The sequence below is a fragment of the Pagrus pagrus genome (assembly GCF_965226575.1).
Source record: "Pagrus pagrus genome assembly, chromosome: 6".
Classification (NCBI taxonomy): Eukaryota; Metazoa; Chordata; class Actinopteri; order Spariformes; family Sparidae; genus Pagrus; species Pagrus pagrus.
In genome coordinates, this window is record NC_140190.1 from 17435196 (window position 1) to 17456062 (window position 20867).

Genomic DNA, 20867 nt, shown 5'->3' on the forward strand with positions numbered 1-20867 from the left:
CTTGGAGCGTCCCTCTTAGTGGTTGGTAAGTTGAAAAGTTGTATCATTAAGTGCAATTTTTTGACTTTGGTCCATAAAATGCTCCTTACATTCTTTTGGCTTATTTTAAAACCCCATCTGAGGAGGGTTTTTGTTTGTTAAATATGCAACTGGACTGTGTCAGTGGTGTTACAAACAGAGCACTTGATATTGCAGGCAGGGCTGCAGCTACCACTGAAGACACTGAGGTCATTTCCTTTGGTATTTTGTGTATGTGGGAGTTTTCGCTAACACGGGGGAGTTTACATTCCACAATTAAAAACAAACTCTTGGTGGACATATCACAGGCTGATTCCAGTATTTCTGAGACTATTAAAACATTACTACTTTTTTTTTGCCAAGGTTATGAAAGTGTACATCCTAAATTATGGAGGCCATGAGAGGCAAGTGAGAAAAACAATCTGCTGATCCATTTTCTAAGTCTCATTTAAATTGCCTCCTCTGCTTTTATGACTAATGAGAAAGTGGAAAAAAAAAAATTTTCTGCCCTTCTCAACCCTCCTCCTTCCTTAATCTTTTGCAGTTATTAAAAAAGGGTTGGCACTTAAACCCCTCAATAAATAAATAATTAGTCCAATAAATTTAACATTAATATATTTGATGTGTCATTAATTTGTGATTTATGGTGACGGTTAAGCATTAAATTAAATTCTTCTTTAAGCATTTAGTTGTGTAATTATTCATTCATTTATTTATTTAAAGTAATAATCTCAAAGAGTCACTATCTGCTGCCGAATGAGTTAACACAACGATGACTGAGCCTGTGGTCCACTGATGAAAGCCCTTGCATTTGCTGTAATACCAAAGATGTACACTGGGTGTCGTTGGCAACTTTCCCGGAAAATATCACAAGCGGCGCACAGTTAGCGACACGTTCACCCAGCAGCGGTTTGTCGTCCAGAGAGAGCAGGTGGTTCACATGCGACATAACAGTTTTGTTTCCCTCTGGTTTCTGCTTGTGTTGGGAGTAAACAGTTAACGTCACTGTTAACGGTCAGGGGCAGACAAACAAAGAAAAGACCAATAACAGCGGACGATGAAACTAAAAATAAATTTGCAAATCGCTGTCATGTGGCGTTGTCATGGAGGCGTGGCAAAGCTGACAACAACAACTGACTGACATCACACAGGCGACACTGGATCTCTGGGAAGCAGTGAGGCCCAAAAATACACCTGCAATCGCTGCTTCCATAAATCTTCGAGACTGCCACTTTAATTATATGATTATATATTTGTTTGTTTATTTGAGCATATTATTATATAATTATGCATTTATTCATTTATGCGGGGATTTAATTATACACCTACAGTACTTTTGTATGTTTATATTTTTTTTTAAATAAATTTAGCTTTGGCCCCTGAAACCCTCCATAGGCAGTACAGCAGAGATAAAGTAGCATAATTATTCTCTTTTTTTTAATATTAGTATTTCTTTTGTACCTTTGTCCCATTTCTGTCCTCTTGGCGACCGCCGGGTGTCCCCGAGCCGTAGATTGGGAACCTCTGCGCCGCCTGAGACTCATTTCCTGATTGGCTGACTGGAAGCTGCGTGCTGTCACAAAAAGCCCAGCTGAAAGGACTTCTCTCTGCTGGTAACTTTCTGTCAGCCTCTTGACAACCACACACGCGATTAACTGGCGTGTCCACGTGCTCAATCAATCAATTAATCAATCAGTCCGTCATGGAATTATTGGGTCGATATCTGGACAGGAGCAACTCCATTAGGTGAGTTATCTTTTTTTAATGGGTGACGTTTAAAACTTATTTTCTACATTTTAACACCTGCTTACGTGTTAAGTGTTACAAAGAATATAAAATCTAATGTGTGGACTGAACTGAAACAGCTTATTTACACAACATAGATGTTGTTGTCTTGCATCGAAACATCAGCACCAGCTATTCAACACATCTGACAGCAGCAGGCAGGTACTTACCTCAGCACATAGCCTACAGCTGCAAGTAGCTGTGAAATGTGTCATTTAACTACAGATTAACTCCCAACGTAAAAAAAAAGAAGGGGTGGATTTGGAAAGTCGAGGCTGTGGGCAGGCTGCTGGGAAAATATTGAAAGTGCATTCACTGAGCTAACCTTGGACTTGAACCCAGGTAGCACCATGAATGCAGGCAGTGTACTGAGTACATGGAGTCCTTCCTGTAACAAAAAAAAAAACGGCCATGCTGCTGCAGACACAACTATTGCTCAAGCAGAAGAAAACGATTTCATGAAATAGCTGCTTTCACTTCTGTTTTTGAGGCACCATATTCAGGCCTTTTTCTCTTGTCAAAAATGAGTGGAAAATAACGGTGAATCAGTTTCTCATGTCACTGTTTGTGTTGTTTCAGCTCTGTCACAACTCAAGATGTCATCAAGGAGGAGAACCTGAGAGATGACCTCAAGTTTTACTTCATGAGCCCGTGTGAGAAGTACCGGGCCAGGCGACACCTTCCCTGGAAACTTGGGGTGCAGATTCTCAAAATTGTCATGATCACTACACAAGTATGTCCCCTGAAACATGTTTTCCAGGAATCAGCAAACGAGTTGGTGGTGATGTTTGTGTGGAGTTTCACATGGGGAGGGGTCCTACATAACATCTGAGACGTCTGTTTTTGTCAAATGGGAGATGATGAAATCGGTGAACTCCACCCATGTATCTGCACATTGCTCCTCTGGCTGCTTGTTATTCTGAAGAAAATAAGTATGTAGTTGTTTCTCTAGACTGCAAAAATCAAACAGAAAAATAAGTACACATTAACGTCACCTAGGACATGAAGTCCTTCGTTGTGCTCTTTAAAATGCTGAGAGAACAAAGTTCGTATCAGTGTTGTAAATTGAAATGACAGATATTGCAGGTTGTTATGATTTCAGCTCTGGAGGCCAACATTACATAAGTTGAAACCAGTGGTGTACAAAGTAAAAGAACCGCACTCAAACAGTTATTATCAGCAAAATGTACTTCAAGTATCTCAAGTAAAAGTAGTCATTGTGTAGTCAAATGTAACATTTAATCCTTCAGTTTAGATCAGAAAATAATCAAAATCAACACATCTGGAGATGTTTGTTTTTCACTTGACAGGAAGGGGAGAAAAATTAAAATCTGACAGTAAGAGGTCACTAAATCTGTCAAGTGTAGTGAAAAGAAAGTACAGTGTTTCTTCACATTTGGCATCAACATTCGTCCTGAATGTTCTGATGCTTCACGCCCGTCAGTTTTAACATGCATCTCGAGTGACCACTTCTGATTGGATCTCACTTCCCTGCTCTATATGCAAATAAACACGCATTACTGGAACAAACAGATGTGTTTTTAAACAAAGAAAGAAATATCTTCATGTATAATATTTGCTGAATTAACAGGAAGGCTCAAATAGTTAAAGATTCGCTGCAGACTGTGTTTCACAAAATTTATAAAGTTTCTCATAACGCAACAACACTCAAAATTGAGCGTTTTTGTAAGGGAGTCTGGGGACTTTATCCACAGTCGTCAAAGAAGTTACCTATTGGTTACTGTGTACTGTATTTGTAAAATTTGACATGTTTGATCCGATCACAAGTGGACAGCTTTACACCTGGCAGCTCACAGCTGGCATTAACTTTGAGTGACCACATGTGATTGGATCTCTTGTACCCGCTCTATATGCAAATAAACACATAATGGATACGTTTTTTACACAAAGAAAAACATATCCTTAGGTGTAAGGTTTGCAGAATTAACAAGAAGGCCCAGATAGTTAAGAATGTGTGGTAGACAGCTTTTCACAACGTTTATAAAGCATCTCTAAATATAAGAAGTCTCAAAATGATGTGTTTTCTGTAGCTCATCCTCTTTGGCCTCAACAACCAGCTGGTGGTGTCCTATAAGGAGGAGAACACGATAGCCCTTAAAAACCTCTTCCTGAAGGACTACAGTGGCGTGGACGAGGACGACTACAGTGTTGCTGTCTACACGCAGCAGGGCGTCAAGGAGAGTCTGTTTTATGTCCTGGATCAGGCAAGTTCCTTTACGTGCACACATGAATATTTTCCGATTCCTTTGCTCCTCTGTGACAGCAAATTGAATATCTTTGGATTGTGGACAAACTCAAGACGTTTGAGGACGTCATGTTGGGCTTTGGGAAACATTTATTGACAATTTTCGCCATTTTCTATCATTTTATAGACCGAACAACTCATTGATTGATTGAGAAAATAATCTCCATAATAACGGACAATGAAAATAATCGTGAGTTACAGCCCTAATTCAAGACATGGCTGCACAGACCTGCTCAGAAACATGAACGCAATGGTCATTTTGTTCAAGTAAACAGGGATATGAAATACCACATATCCCAAATGTGATCAAAACTGGGTTGCCAGTCTTTATGTGGTTTAAAACAACATGATACATTTTCTTCAGTTACCAGTTAATCTGACTCTCTTCGTGTGTGTAATACGGAAATTGCAGCTTCTCTTCAACGTTCTGTAAATCGCCCTGGGTCAGTGTGTTTTACTGGAGGCTTCTGATGTTTACAGTACAGCCAGTTAGGCCGGCTCACTGTGGGTCCCATCAGCTACGCTGAGGATGAAGATGGCCAGCTGCTGCCTCTCGTCATCTGTAAAGAGTACTACAAGAAGGGCAGTGTGGAGCCGTCAGATGAGGCTTATGACATAGACGCTCAGCTGGAGGAAGGTGAGGGGAAGCGATTATATTTTGTGTTATTTTTGCTGCTTATTTAGGCCATCAGCATCTCAATCTCACCTTACTGTTACGTTACTTACGTTCTGTTCTTAAAATGTCTCTCTGCTTTAAAACACTTTAGTAGTTTCAGATTCTGTCACAAACTTAATTTCCTGTGTTTTAAACAAACACTTGTATGTAACGGCAGCAACCAGTTATTCTGTTTCTCAATGCATCGCTGTGGAAATGCTTGCGCCTGTATTTTGCTGTAAAGCAGAAGTGCAGATCATTATTCTGATGACACATCACACATTGAAAGGTTCCCTCTGTTCATCTCCCCTCTCTCAGTTTGTATGTCACATGATCCAACGACTGCAAACCTGTGGAAAACACAGAATTCATCCTTTTTTGATCTGGACTTTTACAGGTATAGATCATCCATCAATACGACTGCAGCACATTCATTTTATTTTATTTTTTTCTCTTTGTATATTAAAATCCTCTTTTTCCCTTCCAGGCTAGTTGACATCAAAATAACCTTCCAGCTGAAAGGAATCAACCTACAGACAGTTCGTACACGGGAGTTACCGGACTGCTACTCTTTCTACGTTGCGGTACGCTTCAGCCATATTTTCTATCATTATGAAATGAAGTGTAGGTAAGCAGGTGAAATCCAGTTGAAGACTTTGTTACTTTTCATTGGTGAGTAATAATAAGACAACACATTTTTTAATAACTTTTACTAATCTTGTTTACTCTCTTCCTGTCTCTAGATAACATTTGACAACCAGTGTCACAGTGGGAAGGTGAAAATATTCCTGGACATCGATTCTGAGAGCTCTGCGTGTAGAGGCTGGAAGATATCTGGGACGGGTAAATTGTAGTTTTCTAATCTAATGGAGAAACTTAAAAGGAGATGATGAATAAAACCAACACAGACAATCAATACTAAGAGGATAAACAGGACTGATTATGAGATGAAGAGCTGTTTGTAGATTTTGGCTGTTACAGAGTGCAGACAGTGGTTAGCACACAAGCATATCTGTCATATTTATACATTATTTTCAATCAATAAAATTCTTATTTATACAGTATAAGTAAATAAATATTAAACAAATCAAATGCAGTTCAAAGTGCTTTACAAAACAAAATGTAGGCTGTTTGAAAATGAATAAATAAAGGGATGCGCACCGAAAAAAACAACCAAAGACGGCATTAAAAGATTGGTAGTTTAAATAATGTGAGATAAAATATAGTTCAGTCAATAAAAATAACAATAAATAAATAATGGAATTGGATAAAGCTACATATTAATAATTGGTTATGATTTAAAAGATAAAACGTTAATTCAATAAAATGTTGATTAAATAACAATGATAATACATAAACGTTGGGCTATAAACGGACTACATTGCGGTTGCATTACTAAAAACGTTTTCTATTAATTGATCAATCCTACAAATTGTAAAGTTGGAGTTAGATGTGCCAAATCTCTAAACGATTTCTGGGTTTTAGGACTACAGACTATTCAAATTGTACTCAGTACTCAATTATTATTATTTAAAAGTAACTTAGTAGATTACACAGTGTAATACATACTTAAGTGAAAGTACAGACTAGGACTTGGAGGAACTTTCAACCCTTGATATAAGCAAATGTACACAGTATGGTCACCATCAATTTTCCCACTTTCCCACTGTGATATATGGTAGGTGACTTGCGAATACTTCTCTGCAGTTATCCAGAATTAACTTAATGTACTGCATGTTCACAACACTGTTTGACCCAGTATACAGTTTAATTGTTGACTGGTAATGAGGCGTTTTCCTGTAAGCTTATCAGTAATGAGTGTGAGCGAGTTCAGTGAAAGATAAACCCTCACTATCAGCACACTTGTCTCTATTCCAGCTCAGAAGAACACGCACTATCTGCTGGTGTTTGACGGCTTCGTCATTATCGTCTGCCTCACGTCAGCTGTGCTGTGCACACGCTCCATCGTGCTGGCTGTCGGTCTGCTCCAGGTCAGCTGTTCAGTCTCTGCTCCTATTATATAATATCATACAGGGAGTGGTTTTTTCCTTCCTGGTCAGTCTTTCCTGCTTCTAGTCTGGTTTTCTTTATTTAGTTTCTGGTTGTTAAGAAAAGGAAAGTGATAAGGACAGATATGTTCTTTAGGCAAATGTCACAATAAGCACAAAACATTCAGATTAATTCATTATGACGTTATCTTAACGTCCTATCCATATCAATCTGCAGGATTTACTTACTGTTCTGATAATGTTGTCTATTCAGATTTACCATTTAGTGATTACATCATTCTGTGTTTGATAAGAAACTGAATTTTCGTTGGCGTATTTTCAGAGATTCTCCAGATTCCTGCATGAAAACTACAACCGCAAAGTGTGTGAGGATGACCAGGGTGAGTTCCTGAACGGCTGGTACGTGCTGGTCATTGTGAGCGACCTGTTGGCCATAGTTGGGTCCATACTGAAGATGGAAATACAAGCAAAGGTAAAATGGCTCATGTGCTTCTTTCTATTTTTAGAGAGACAGTTACTGTGGATCACCTTTTTTCGATTTTACAACCTGTCGTCTGGGAGCGTCTCAGTGGACTTTGGAGTGAGGAGACTTCAGTGTAGACACTGTAAAGATCTGTTTATTTTAACCCGACTCTCTGTCCTTTATATAGCCACCATGTTAAGTGTCTACCCCAAGCTTGACAGGAGGAAATATAAACGATTCCCTTATACACCCTCCCCCCTGAGGCTTTTGTTTTAGAGGAAGACACTGCTGGTCGTCTGTTGTGAGTGTTGTGGATGACTCCTGACGGTGTCTTGAATACACTGTTCACGGCTGACATTTTGACTTGTCATAGCAGGAAAAGCAGAGGTGTAAACATTAACCTTAACAGTAAACATGCAAAATACCAGAGTTGTAAAACTGGCTCACTTTAAAGGAGCACAGCCACAGTGTTGGTGAGTAGTGAATTACATGTAATTAAACTAGTAGTTTTTCATTTTGCAGTTGTTTGCTGGTAGTTCAACTAGTAGTTAATTTACTTATTCACCCATTTTTTTTTTTTCTTTCACTGAAACTACAAAACAATTTTTGGCCATTAAGGTGCACTATGTAGTTTTGGAGAATAAATTCAAACTCAGAATTTTAATATTTACAATATTAATGAGGTAATAAAACAAACTCATAAATATTATAAACAAGCTGTTCTCAGAGGAAAATAAGGTCCCAAACACTGTTTGATGCTAGAAAGGTGGCAGGGTCCGCCACATATAAACAAAGTAAAACAATCAAAGTCAACAATTGATAAGATGTTCCTCTGTTGCAGTTCCACATTGTACTTTAAACCCTAATAAAATAATCCACGCCGATAACTTCACAGTTTACTGCCAGCTGTGCAGATTAACGTGACTGTGTAATTAACCTACTTGGTGCAGTAGAGGTCTGACTGTGCCAACTTTTACCAACACTGAATATTTGCTCATCCCAGACTGAGTCCAGGCGAGTAAGATGAAGATCAAGCTGCTTTCTTTGTCCTCTTTGTCCTGATTTCTTTTTTTCCCTCTGTCCTGTAGAGTCTGACCAGTTATGATGTGTGCAGTATCTTCCTGGGAACGTCTACGTTAATGGTGTGGGTCGGTGTGATCAGGTACCTCGGATACTTCCAGAAATACAACGTGAGTCTGTGAGCATTTTCCTCGCTTCGTAAGCGACCTCACAACGTCTTGATGAGCCACACAAACAACCAACTGTGTGCAGAGTTGGTGCTTTATTTATTCATTCATTCATTCAACCTTTATTTATACTCAAAAGCTCATTAAGGGACGACCCTTATTTGCAATGACATCCAGTGAATTACAAAACAAAGGGAAAAAAACAACAACAAATAAAGATACAGAAAAGGCAGAACCAAATTTGGCTAATTAAAAGCCATTAAAAACTTTTAGATTACAGAGGATTATTTGATAAATAAGATAATTTACTGTATTTTTATTTGACATTTTTGGCAAAATGTACTTTTCACCCCCTCTCCACCCCTAATGAAACTATTTCTTTCCTTCACAGTCAAGAGGCTTATGTTTTTTCTTTTCAACTCCACTACATTTATCTTTTTGTTATTGTCATTTTTGGGAAAAAAAGTGCAAAAAAATAAAAAGCAACAACAAACAAATCGAACAACAAAACAATGACATGTTGTTTTTTGTCTTTAGCTGTTTTTTGATGTATCAATTGTGGTGTAACATCATGTTTCCACACTTTTCTGTGTCTAGGTGTTAATTTTAACCATGAAAGCAGCCTTCCCCAAAGTGCTGCGTTTCTGCTGCTGTGCCGGCATGATCTACCTCGGCTACACCTTCTGTGGGTGGATCGTACTGGGACCGTACCATGAGAAGGTAGCTATAACTGGTTTGAGGCAAGCAGATGAAGCCTGGTGGGGGTGCCGGTATGAATCACTGCAACGGCTGTTATTGTCACGAGTGTGAGGAAATGAGAGGAACTAACAAGGCCTTTGTTTTTTTTGCTCCAATTTATTCCTGCAAAATTGCTGAGGCCTAAAGAACATTATGTCCTGCTAATTCAGCGAACTGCAAAAATGGCCTTTGGCTTCTTCTTCTTTGCAACTTAAAGTTATCAGTCTTTTAGTTTGTTGTTAATATTAACGACCACTAGATGTCAGTATGTGTTCAATCTATTAAACCTACAGCTTCAACGAGCGCATCTTTCCATGCTTGGAGCCAAACTGTGAAAAACCCAGACACAAGCTCTTCCCACAAACACACCTAAGCATTCACAGACTTGTCTCTGCTTGATACAAGCAAGTATTTCTCGGTGGATTTGTTTCCCTTTTTATCACAGTGAGAGAATCGAGAGAGGACATAGATTAATGTGAGAGAAATGTGGGATGAAAGATCTCACTGCAGTGCTGTAAGAAGTAGCTAAACCATACTTGAGCAAAAGTAAAGATATCAATGTTACATACTTGAGTAAAAGTCGTCAAGGGACTGATGGTAAATGTACTTAAGTATTTTACATTTGTTTACATTTCAGTTTTCTGATGATCTGAACCAGTTTTTATCCGAATGCTGATAAAATAAATTAAAAAATAACCCTTTGGCTCTGATGCAGCACTAACTAGTAACTAAAGTTATCAATAATTGTAGTGGTGTAAAAGTACAATATTTACCTCCGAAATGAGCGAGAGTGGAAGTATAACGTAGCAGAAAAAGGAAATACTCAAGTACTTTAAAGCACAAGTACGCCAAAATAGTACTTAGGTACAGTACTACAAAAAGTACAAAAAACGTCATACTTGAGTAAAAATAAAGATACTGTTTTAAAATATAACTTTTACTCCTTTAAGTACCAAAAGAACATAGTATTTTCTGCATATACTGTATGTGTTGACTCATCATCAGCCGAGCATTTTTCTAATGATGCTGATAAAATGGATCTAAAAAATGTGCTACTTGCAAGAAACTAGTGACTAAAGTTGTTAAATAAATGTGGAGCAAAAAGTACAAAATGCCTTCAGAATGTGGTCGAGTGGACGTATAAAGTAGCAGAAAAAGGAAATACTCAAGTACTGAACTTGAGTACAATTCTGTACTTCTTTGATTGAATGTAACTGATTACATTTAGTCAAGGACCGTCAAAATGGGGATGTTATGATTCCATGATCAGCATCTTAAACACTTGAGTCACAACGAAACAATCATATTTATTTATTTTGTTGAGTTCCCCTTCTTGAAGGAGAAAAAACTGCTCAAACTACAAAAAAATGACAGTCACATTGAGTTTAAAATCTCTTTGACAAGTGATTTTAATAAGAAGGTAAAAAACGGAGAGCGTCATGGTTTTTGTGTGCTCTGAAAGCAGAGAATCAACAGAGATTAAAACAGATGGAGATCCTTGGACAAGCAGTGCCATCAGAGGAAAAAATGCATGTGTTTAGCTGTCCTCGCCCGCTTAGATAAATTATTTACGGAAGTCCGAGCATGCAGTGGGCGTCTAAACAAGGCAGCGCTCCTGCTGTAGGAGGGACGAGATGTGACATAGATCAGTCGCCCCGGGCCGAGCGACGTCTCACTGACCAACTGGAAATCTGTTGATAATCTTAAACTGAAGAGGAGTAACTGCTGTAAATAAGTCTGTAGTGCGCTTGTCAGGTCAGTTTAGGTGAGGATGCTGATGACTTATGGTCCACAGCTGGACTGACTGCCTGTGGACAGAATCATTCAAAAATAATGCATTTGTGTTTGCAGCTTTTCATTTGTAAATTAGCTGTTAAATGAGCTCATTGTTTCATATTCAAACCAAAAGAACGGATGATATCGTCACATCAGAATCACATTAATTGCATCTTTCCACAGCAGTCACCTGCAGTCGAAGTGCAACAGGTTTCAGTTCTGTGTGTCCGACCCTGCAGTCGACTGATACTCGGTCACGATATTTACATTGCGGCGGTTGGGGGAGTCCCCCGTAGTGTGCCGTCAGCTCTTCCAGGCTCTTCTGTGTATTTACTGAAGGAATAAACAGAGGATGTTCGAGGACCTGCCATCCCACACGTCTTCAAGTGCTGTGCCCTCGATCCATACGGTCGCAGTGGGATGTTGTGTTAAGATGCTATCACAATCTAGAGAAACTCCTTCACATAATGTTTGTGCCTGGCGCTCAGGCTCTCCTTTTCAGCCATCTGTTACTTTGTTAGTCTTTCTGTCTTCATCGTTACGCCTCTATTAACCGTCATGCTCATGTCCGTCTTCTGCAGCGCCTTCTCCTATACATATTGGTTTAAGGACCAATGTTTTTGATTTGTCAAAGTGCTGGTATACTGGTAGTGCTGTTTTTTTGCCATTAAAACAATTAATATAATATATTAGGATGAAACATGAAACTCGCACAAATGTCCAGTACGATAGAATGATGAAGTGATGACATTTACAGTATATCCAAAAGTTCACCATGACCTCATAATAGTCTGCAAGAAAAGGTTTTAAAAAAGTCCTTTTTTTTATTGAACCTTTATTTAACCAGGAAAGACGTCTCATTGAGATAAGCAATCTTTTTCAAGACAGTTCCTGCCAAGATAGGCAGCCGCACAGTTTGTTATAGTTACAGTTGCAGACTTTAAACAAACATAATAATAAAAGTGTGAGCGGTTAGTCGTTCTGGGAGCCTGAAGAAGAAAAGAAAATGTCCAGTAATTCACAAGCAAAAATTAGAGATTAGAAACATCAGATAAAATAGTTTGTCGCAGAAATACTCCTTTTATGTACTGGCCTTAAGTTAACTGTTTGCCTAATGTCTCCTCTTCTAGTTCGAGGGCCTGAGCCGTGTAGCCGAGTGCCTTTTCTCCCTGTTGAATGGCGACGACATGTTCACCACCTTCGCCCAGCTGAAGGACAAAAACACTTTGGTGTGGCTCTTCAGCCGGGCCTACCTCTACTCCTTCATCTCCCTGTTCATCTACATGGTGCTGTCGCTCTTCATCGCCCTCATCACCGACGCCTATGAGACCATCAAGGTCTATACATCTTCTTACGTAGAGAAAAAACATTTTGTCATTTGCTGGTTGCATGGTTCGATTATTTGTGATTTATCCAACAGAGCTACCAGAAGGAAGGATTCCCGTTGACGGACCTGCAGAAGTTCCTGAGAGAGCAGAAAGATGTCCGTGTTGCAGAGGAGGGCAGTCAGACGGACGTCAACGTCAAATACTCCATGTTCTGCTGCTGCCAAAGGTGAGACGGTGAACTTTTGATGCTTTTAATGATATAACACCTACGTACATCACTTAAACGTAACAATATTATGGTTTAAATGCCTCCTCGCTCAAGCGCAGTGCGTAAGCTAGTAACACATCTCTCATTCCTCTACTTGTATTTTCATTATTGATGTGACAGTTGACAACCTGCTCAGTAACGACTGACAGCTGCAGCTCTAGAAAGATGTAGTGGGTGTTTCCAAGCAGCACCAGGAGCCTCATTACGGAAAAATGTCCGAGCATTCTTGTCCTATTTTAAGTTTCAAAGATGGGAAAAAGCTTGTGTCTTAATACAGAAGCAATTCCTCAACTCATGGTTGTGTCCTATCCTGTCTCTGACCTCGTATGTTAACTTAAGAAATCCTAACTAGTTTAATCTGTAAACAAGTTTCTTCAATCAGCACCCATACTGTTAGCTTCTTGACAGTCTTAGACTCTCCAGTAGGCTAATGCCATTGTTAACTTCTTCAGCAGGCTAACATTGATGTAAGCTTCTTCAAAACGCAAACGTCAGGGCTAGCTCCGACAGGCTAACCTCAGTGTCAGCTTCTCTAGTAATTTAAGGTTTGCATAGCCTTTCAATCAAAATATTTCAGTGTTCATGTTGTTCCCCATCTTCATTGTCATTGCCATACAGACCTACTGTAACAATAGTGGTGCTGCCATTTTTGGCAGTCATTTTGAATTTAGGACGGGGTCTATAGAATCCTATCATTGGAAATTGTTAGGATGTTTCTGTAATGGTTAGGCTATCCTAACCAAAGATAAGATAGGATCTATTTCTTACATGCAGATAGGAAACATGCAGATGTTTTTTTTTAGTTTTAGTAAAAATCCTGAAAGTCATCTTAAACTGAGACTTACAATGAGACCCCTGATGTATTAGTTTGATCTCTTTTTTTATTAAAGAAACACTACACATACGGACACATTCCTAAACAGAAAACTCAATCTGCTTTGCTTACACCTTGTTGCTACAGCAGGACGTTGTATTTCTCTATACGTCCCTGTTTGTTGCTCATTCCTTCTCTATGAGCCAATCTCTAACATCAGCGGGCAGCAGACTGGAGCGGAGTTTCCTCCACGCTGTGGTTTGGCTCGCGCATACGTGGTCTGAGAGCAATGAAATTAGTGGTGGGAGCTATGCAGACACACCCAGTGATGGGCTGATTACAGAGAAACTGAGGCTGTACGCTGGGAAGAACCCCCACACACACGCCCCTCTTCACCCCCCTCGGCCATCGCTGCCTCTTTGCTGCGTTGCCTCCAAAATAAACAGGCCTCGATCAACACTCAGTTAAGACTCAGCCAATTGGGCCGGAAAAGTTTTGTTAAAGCCCGGTGGTTAATTAGGAAGATATTTGATCCGAGTGTGACGGGTGAAAGTTTAACTCCAGTTGCCTTTTTAATGTGGTGTACAGTTTAGTTTAGTGGCTCTCTGGTGTGTGGTTTCTTCTTCTTCTCTTCACTTTCTTATCCTACTTTTGTAATCGGATGACTGATTATCATCATAAGAATACTTTTAATTGCGGTTATTGTTGGTTACAGGCCACATTGGAACATTTTTCAGCTGATGTTTTATATGCATCAATGAGTGACGTGGCTACAAAATAATGGAATGGAAAACAGTATCTTAAATCAACGGAGCAAAACCAAAAAAGTGTATAAAACAAACAAGTAAGCACTAATACAGGATTAACGTTGTCAAACATTCATCCTACACCTTCACCCTCCCTCAGACCATCAGATGACATTTCTGACGATTACGTCCTGTGCAATACCTCCAAAATGAGTTGCATTTCTTGTGTTTTCAGTCATCACTTCCTCTTTAACTGTTTGTTTCTACCAAACAGAAAAGTTACAAAACTCAACCAAACGCAGCACTTAATCAGACTGCGGTGCGTTACTTTTACTCTTGGTTCCCCAAAATGTTATATAACGATAAAATATATTATTAAATCTCCCTATTTTGCATCAATTAAGTTTATATTCAGGAAAAGACTTTACTGCAAACCGACACCAGGCCTAGTTTCTGAAGCCATCACCATCCTTCCACATAAAGAGCCCATTTTAGTGCGAAAAGATGTTGTTTATGCCAGAAAACCAACTACTGTAGTCATCATTTGCCATCGGACTATTATTTTCTGCATGCCAGAACCTCGAATGTTTGTACACACTGTAAAAATAATTTAGAGTCATGTAATCAGTGGGGGGAAAAAACTGAATATAGTTAAAGATGGAAAAGTTTTCTTTGCTTTTTCTAAAGTATCAGTTTTTCTTTTCAGGGTTCTTCCATCATTATTGCTTTACCAGACATTAACACTCTCGACTCTGTGGTCTTCTCTGCGAGCTCCACAGCCGATTTCTATCAGAGTAGTCCGCTTTTCCCGCTCAGAGTGTTTTAAGGAAATTAAGTCTCAGTTACAGAGCCATTATGTAATAATGTATAATAGTGCAACGTGATGCAAAAGTGACAATTGATTGTGCATTTCTGTGTGGAGATGAAGGCTTTTTTTTAATAATGTAGTCATTAGGAGGACTCTTGTCAAGTTACACTCGGTCTGTAATTGCAATCATTTGCAACCTCTGACCTGAGCAAATTTCATTTCTACTAGTATCTTTGTCTCGCTGCGCTCACAAAAATTAGATCAGCGTTCTCAGCAAACACGTTAATTAATGTCTTACTGGATGAAATTTCATCTGCATACAATTAGCCTCTTCCTGCTGTTATCTTCTGCTGCAGCTGCAGTCAGTAAGTCTTGTGTGGAAAGCAAGTTTGGTAGTAAGAGTGTCAGTCTAAATGACGTATTATCGCTTAAGAGAGACTTGAATGCATCTGCTGCAAATCATAACCAATTTACACAATATGATACAGCAGCTTAGCAAAAGAGTGGAGGAGAGATTTGATAAAAGGAGCACTTGGCTTTGCATTAAAGGATAAGTTCACCCAAAAATGAAAGACAAGTGGAGTTTTGTGGTCCTCAAAACTTTTAAAACGGATAAAAATAATAGAAAAAACTCAAAATAGCTCTGTACAGCTAATGATTTTAGCTTAGTGGCTGCAGTAAAGATTTCGGTTTTAAAGAGTGCAAATGGCTTATGGCTTCTTTTAGCACGATTAAGCTGGACGGAGCAACTTTGTTTTCCTCATCTACTTCAGTTCAGTTTAGGAGAAAGCTGCAACGCTGTTTTGCTGTGAAGATCCAGAAATCTTCTCTCGTCTTTCTATCGGTATGAAAGTGAGAAGATAATGAATCTCACTTTCGGATGAACCCATCCTTTTAAAACAATGTACACTGAAACCTTGAGTTTTGCTTTCCAAGAGAATGATTGGACAGAACTTCCTGCTTTCTGTGAAAATACGTTCACAACCTCAAACAGCTGCAGCAGTTTGTGGAACAGAGAGTCTGAGACTTTCTCTACAAACAACAGCGGTACAATGTTGTGCACATCATAAAGATGAAGGGAAAATGTCTGATTGTTTACAGATTTAATTTAACAGGAACATAAGTGGCTGTTTGCTCTCATGAGAAAAACAACCAAACGCAAAACTGTGTTCGAGACGCTCGTTGACGAGGCTATCATTTTCAAACTGCTTGTTTGGGGGATTTATTCTCAGAGCGGGTACACACAGTCACCAGAAATACAGACCTCTTCCTGCATCCCGTCATTGACTCTCTTTGTGTCCAGGCCAAACCCTGCATGCAGGTGGAAGCCCACAGAATAAAGAGGCATGCTTGTACTTGTTTGAATTGTAGGAAATTAACTGAGTGGATGAAGACTGTGTAGGGGATTACCTAACAGTTTATAATGTAGCAAGAGTTTAGAGAAACTTCCCCGGTCTGAACAAACAGCTGCTGAATTTAAACTCCAGTGACCTTTTTGTGACTTGTTGGATGTAACGTCTCAAAACAAATGACTCAGAAACAGTCTGAGATAATAGTTTCACTCAACGCTGGTGTCGCTGACTTCAGTATTTAGCAATAGTTGAAGAAAAATCTGATCAAGAGATAAGAGATTCAGACTTAAATGTTCACATGGACCCCAAAGCATTTTTGCTGGTCTGAGCCTGGTCTGTTCTATATAAGCCCACTCTACCAAACACCCCTTGAAAGTATGATATTTTATACATAGACACATCTAAAAGTGTGTAAAACATGATGTCTGGTGATTCAGCACAAACATCGTATGAATTTGGCTCATACCCTTTTGATAAAGCTTTCATTATTTTGACCAAATTTTCGCTTCTATACCTGCTGTTAACTCGTACCAAGTAACATCGATTTGATGAAAAAGTGGTCCTGGAAACAACAGGCAGACCAATTTATAAAAGTTGATATTTTATTGTTAGAAGTGATACTTTTTCAATGGGATTTACGTGAAATTAAGGACGTGAACATAACTGTAGGTGATTTGTAAAAGGTCTGACAGTCGTGTTGTTTTGTTATACAGTGCATTCTCCGTGTTTCTTTCCCTCTTTGAAACTATATATTTATTCCAGGCAGACAGAATGGGATTAAGCGTTTATGTGGTTATAGCCGCCAATATTTTCCCATTGATCAAACTATCAAAGAAGCACTTCACCTTTTTATTCAGATTTTTTGAGTCCATCCTCAAGTCCAACAGATTACTTTTTCATTTGGGTTGTCCGCTTTTTTACTCAACAAATCATATAATTATGAGAAAAGATTGACGCAAATGTCTAGAAGTGTAAGATAAGGATCCATGTAAGGGCAACTGCTTTCGACTTGAATCATAACAAACCACACCCACGCAGACCAAATGAAGCCGGGGCCATTTCAACACATCTGCATCTTGCAACATGAGATCATTTTTCTTCCAGATTAACTTTGACACATTTCTCAAACCAAATCAAATGCCAACACACGGGGAACACGTTAAATGCCCTTCAGTCATTTGTGCCAACATTTGGACTTTAATGATTCAGAATATTGACCAATATCAACAATGTGTGACAAGAACTGACAAGAACTGTATGATACATTGCCGAGACATTTGCTGATGCACTGCCTTTTATTAATGACCTAAAGTAGAAAGCATGTGTGTTCAACTTGATGTCGGGGTGTCTCATGCTTCTCTCTGAATCATGATTTTGCAGGGTTCCTGAGAATGACGATGTCATACTGATCAGCTGACCGCCATCTCACCTGTTCATGGAGGAGGAGACTTCAGACGTCTGATATGGACTTGGAGATGAAACAATACACCGCACAATCCTGAGGAATAAAGTGTCACTGTTTCAAGAGAGATTCTTTCTGTGAGGTGCAATATGAGGCTGTTCTCCTGAAGATGAAAGTGGAACTAGAAACAAAAACGTTTCCTAACGGTATCTATTGAAGTTCAGGATGCTGTTGAGAAGTTTACAGGGCCTGTTTACGGTCTGCACATGCATCAAGTTGCCAAAGAAATGGACTCAGTGTTTTCTGCATTTCACTGTTGCTGCAAACTCTGCTGCTGTGCGACATTGTGCTGTGCAAGATGTAATTTATTTGTCAAGTGTTGTAAAGATTGCAGTAAATCTAATTTTTTCATTTGTTCATGGTATGTTAATGTTTCCTGTCTTTGCTGTAAGTGTGCATATTGATCTTGAAGTAAGCCAACGAAGCTGCAGACTAACTGGATTGTTGACTTGTTCAGTATTATAATAACCATAGAGGGAAAGTAATATATAGAACACAAACACACAACACATTATTACATTTCTGAGGGTTTTTGTCATTGCATGACACATTCAGAGCCAGGTAGAGATTGAGTAAGCAGGGAGTTTACCGTGACTCCACCGGGACTACAGTGTGAGTCAGTTTTATCGCCAAATCTACCAGCAGGTTTAGATGTTGAGACAAGCCGGAGCATGACTTCTTACTTGGAGTGTTCTTACTTTGATAAAATCAAAAGACGGTGTTCTCTTGAAACCTAACGATACGCTGGATCAAATTAAGAGTTATTTATAGTGAGCCCTCCGTCGTCGAGTGGTGCCATTTCATTTTAATGTCATCCAAAACATCTTTTGACTGATTTCATCTTGTATGTGACACGATGCCTGAGGCAGAGGTGATTTTATGAGCCCTGTTAATGAGACAATACGTCATTAAGTGCCACCCCATTGAGTGTATTTCCTATGTGGCAATATAGTATATGAGTAATATCTGATTTTGAACCGAGATGCAATTTCAAGTCAAAACTGAGACCAGGGCAGGGCAAATAAAATCAAATCCTTAAAAAAAATTAAGAAGCAAGGGCAGGGTATTTACTTAAAGGATCTCCGTTTAAAAGATCTGTGTGTTTGTGGGTCAACAAACATCACTGTCTCCTTTCAACACAATGTGATCTACTAATGTCAATATGCGTGTGTGTAATCTGAACAAAGCGAGACGAGTCAACACTGCATTAAAGACGACTATGACTGGGGATCTTCGTATAAACAGTTGTGTAGTTCCAAACATAAAACCCGTCATTTAAAGGGGATTCGCATGTTTAGTGAATTCAAATATTATATATGTTCTTCGGGACAGTTGGGTGTGTTTCCGAACTTGGACTGCACTTTTGCTGAAAGAAGAAAGAAGTGAGTTGTAGCCTGGATGGATTGCCAAATAAGCAAAGCAGGTAACAGGCCCATGCAGGGCCCCAGACCTCCTGGTGCCCCAAATGACCTCAAGCTAATTTAACCAGAAAACAAGAGTACTGGTTGGGTTCTAGTGTCTCTGGGCTGCCAGTCTACTGTGTGCCTTGTGTTTAACGGGATCTTGGAGGAGACAAAACAAGGCACATACACTCTATACTGACTCCACACACAAAGCACAGTGTGTGGAGTCGGTATCGGGGTCAAACAACAAATTTGTGGGACCCCATTATCAATAAACCCGGCCGTGCTTTGAGATCGAGGAATAGGGTAACTACCATTGTCAGTGATAACTTTTGTAAAGTCCCAATAATGAATCACTCCAAAATGAAAATACTTCATTACAACTGATGAAGTAAATTGAGTAAAAGTAGACAATGTTATCAGCAAAATGTACTTAAAATATCGGAAATAAAAGTGCTCGTGCATAAAAATGTGGCTAACTGTATATTGTTTTTTAATTATCAATACTAAGTAGGGGCAAGTATGTTTTTACTATGGAAAGTGGTCGATGTGGAGCTAGTTTTAACTGCTTTAATATAGCCGACAGTTTTGTGGCCTTGAGGGGGACCTGTTATTAAACTGAAACCAGGTGAGAGGTTTAGAGATGACGTGTGTCTTTGATGCAGCTGAGCAACTCAGAGATCTGAAACGTGACAAGGGGCCCCAACTGGACACATGCCTGAATGAAAAGGGTCTTAAAGGGGTCATAAGACAAAAACAATGTTTTTTTTGTTTTTTTTTTCTAATGTTAATCTTAATCAAAAAAACAACAAGGCCTACTAACTTCAACTTTAAAGTAAATGTAGCTTAGTAGAGTAAAAGTACAATTTCCCTCTGAAATGTAGTGTAGTAGAAGTACAAAGTAGCACTCAGTGTTGTAAAAAGGACCCAAAGGTCATACATTTCAGTAAAAGTAAAGATATCATGTTAAAATATTACTTTGGCAAAAGTGAAAGTCACCCTAGTACTTGAGTAAACATCCTGAAGTATCAAATATTTAATGTACTTCATTGTACTTCTATCAAAAGTAGCTACAAACATTACACATATATTTACATGTATGTTTACTGTTTAATATGGGTCGACCGATGACTAAGTTAAAGGGTAGCTTCACCAATTTTACTCATTAAACCGTGTTTACAGGTCTTGAGGAGTCCTACGAGGTACGTGAAAAAAGTAATATAAAGCCTTGTGTGACTTCAGACTGACGCTGATGTGATCTGATAAAGCGCCCCCAGTCACTCAGTGGCCAAGTTGCATTGTGGGTAATGTTGGCACGAGTCCACTGATCTACACTGCACTCCTATAGCACTGTTGGGCTCATTATGGACAGTTTAATAACAAATAACCAAACTTGATACAGCAGAACCAGAGATGCCCCCTCTTCTATTATACACATTCTTCTTCCGTTTCAAAACATGGCGCCTATATCACCCACAATGCAACTTGGCCACTGAGTGACATCACTGGAGGGAATTTATTTAATCACACGCAGCTTTTTTCTTTCTTCTGTTCTCCAAATATCCAAACACACTTAATTCATACACACTCTACCTATAATCTCATCTAATTACATATGCGGCAGGACTCAACACCTGTAAACACACTGTAATGTGTAAGTTACCCTTTAAGTACCTAAAAACTGCACTTAAGTAGAGTAATGGAGTAAATGTACTTAGTTACATTCCATCACCTTGGGAGAAGTGGTCAAGCACGTGTTTTTTTCAGGTGAAATAAATAGTTTGGAGTG

The 20867-nt window shown here is 39.1% G+C and overlaps 1 protein-coding gene across 1 annotated transcript; it reads left to right on the forward strand.

Annotated features, from left to right (window-relative positions):
• Window positions 1–1604: 1604 nt before the first annotated feature.
• Window positions 1605–18032, forward strand: mcoln2 (mucolipin TRP cation channel 2). Its single transcript, XM_084354178.1, has 14 exons — window positions 1605–1764; window positions 2383–2536; window positions 3855–4028; window positions 4550–4706; window positions 5043–5121; window positions 5212–5308; window positions 5468–5567; window positions 6603–6715; window positions 7056–7205; window positions 8285–8386; window positions 8981–9103; window positions 12028–12234; window positions 12318–12451; window positions 17594–18032. The coding sequence occupies exons 1-14, from the start codon at window positions 1721–1723 to the stop codon at window positions 17628–17630; spliced, it is 1671 nt and encodes a 556-aa protein (XP_084210304.1). The 5' UTR covers window positions 1605–1720; the 3' UTR covers window positions 17631–18032.
• Window positions 18033–20867: the final 2835 nt, after the last annotated feature.